Raw genomic sequence first — 762 nt, 5'->3', positions numbered from 1 at the left:
TTGAAGCTTCAAGGCTAGCAGGACCAGAGCCTAGTCAACCAGAAGGACCACTCCTTTAAGATAGGACGACGCCAATTTCTCCCTGTATTATGTACTAGATGACTGCCTTTAGGCAGTGAGCACTTTGTATTTTTAAAATTGCTATAGGGCTGGCTGGTTAGCTCAGTTGGTTAAAGCACTGCCTTATAACACCAAGGTCAAGGTTTCAGATCCCTGTACCAGCCAGCTGCCAAAAAAGAAAAGGAAAAAAAAGAAAAAGAAAATTGCTGTTATTTGCAGTGGAATAACTGGAGTTTGCCTACATCAAATTTCCAGATGGCCAAAATGATAAGGTCACTAATCCTGTCCAGTGATTTTTACACATGCAAACCTTTAGAAAACAGTCTTTGGAATACTGAACTAACCTTTCTTTCTAGACTGCCATCTTTTTATTACCTCCTTGGGTGCCTAGCACACAGCAGGTGCTCAATGTTTGCTCACTTGAAAAGATGCTCATCTGTAAACGTACACGTTCAATGCTATTGAAATCCTTCTTGCCCATTCAGATTTCCAAACAAGAACTTGAAGATGAATTACTGTCGTAACCCTGATGGGGAGCCCCGTCCATGGTGTTTCACCAAGGATCTCAGCAAACGCTGGGAGTTCTGTAACATTCCCCGCTGCAGTAAGTATGGCTCATGCTCATCACTGCCAGATCCTGACCTGCTCTGCTCTTGGAATCAAGAAGAAAATATATATCAGTGCCTAAGTGCAATCCAAAAA

The 762-nt window shown here is 42.4% G+C and overlaps 1 protein-coding gene across 1 annotated transcript in view; it reads left to right on the top strand.

The window, feature by feature from the left end:
• The window catches only part of PLG (plasminogen), a 57,148-nt gene that overhangs the window by 15,428 nt on the left and 40,958 nt on the right, over positions 1–762 (top strand). The window contains exon 7 of the mRNA XM_008574601.1: positions 546–748. Within this exon, the coding sequence (XP_008572823.1) occupies positions 546–748 (203 nt within the window). The remainder of the gene's footprint in view (positions 1–545; positions 749–762) is intronic.

The sequence above is a fragment of the Galeopterus variegatus genome, unplaced genomic scaffold (genome assembly GCF_000696425.1).
Source record: "Galeopterus variegatus unplaced genomic scaffold, G_variegatus-3.0.2 Scaffold1072, whole genome shotgun sequence".
NCBI lineage: Eukaryota > Metazoa > Chordata > Mammalia > Dermoptera > Cynocephalidae > Galeopterus > Galeopterus variegatus.
Note: the sequence above shows the minus strand (reverse complement) of the source record. Positions and strands in the feature narration are given on the sequence as shown.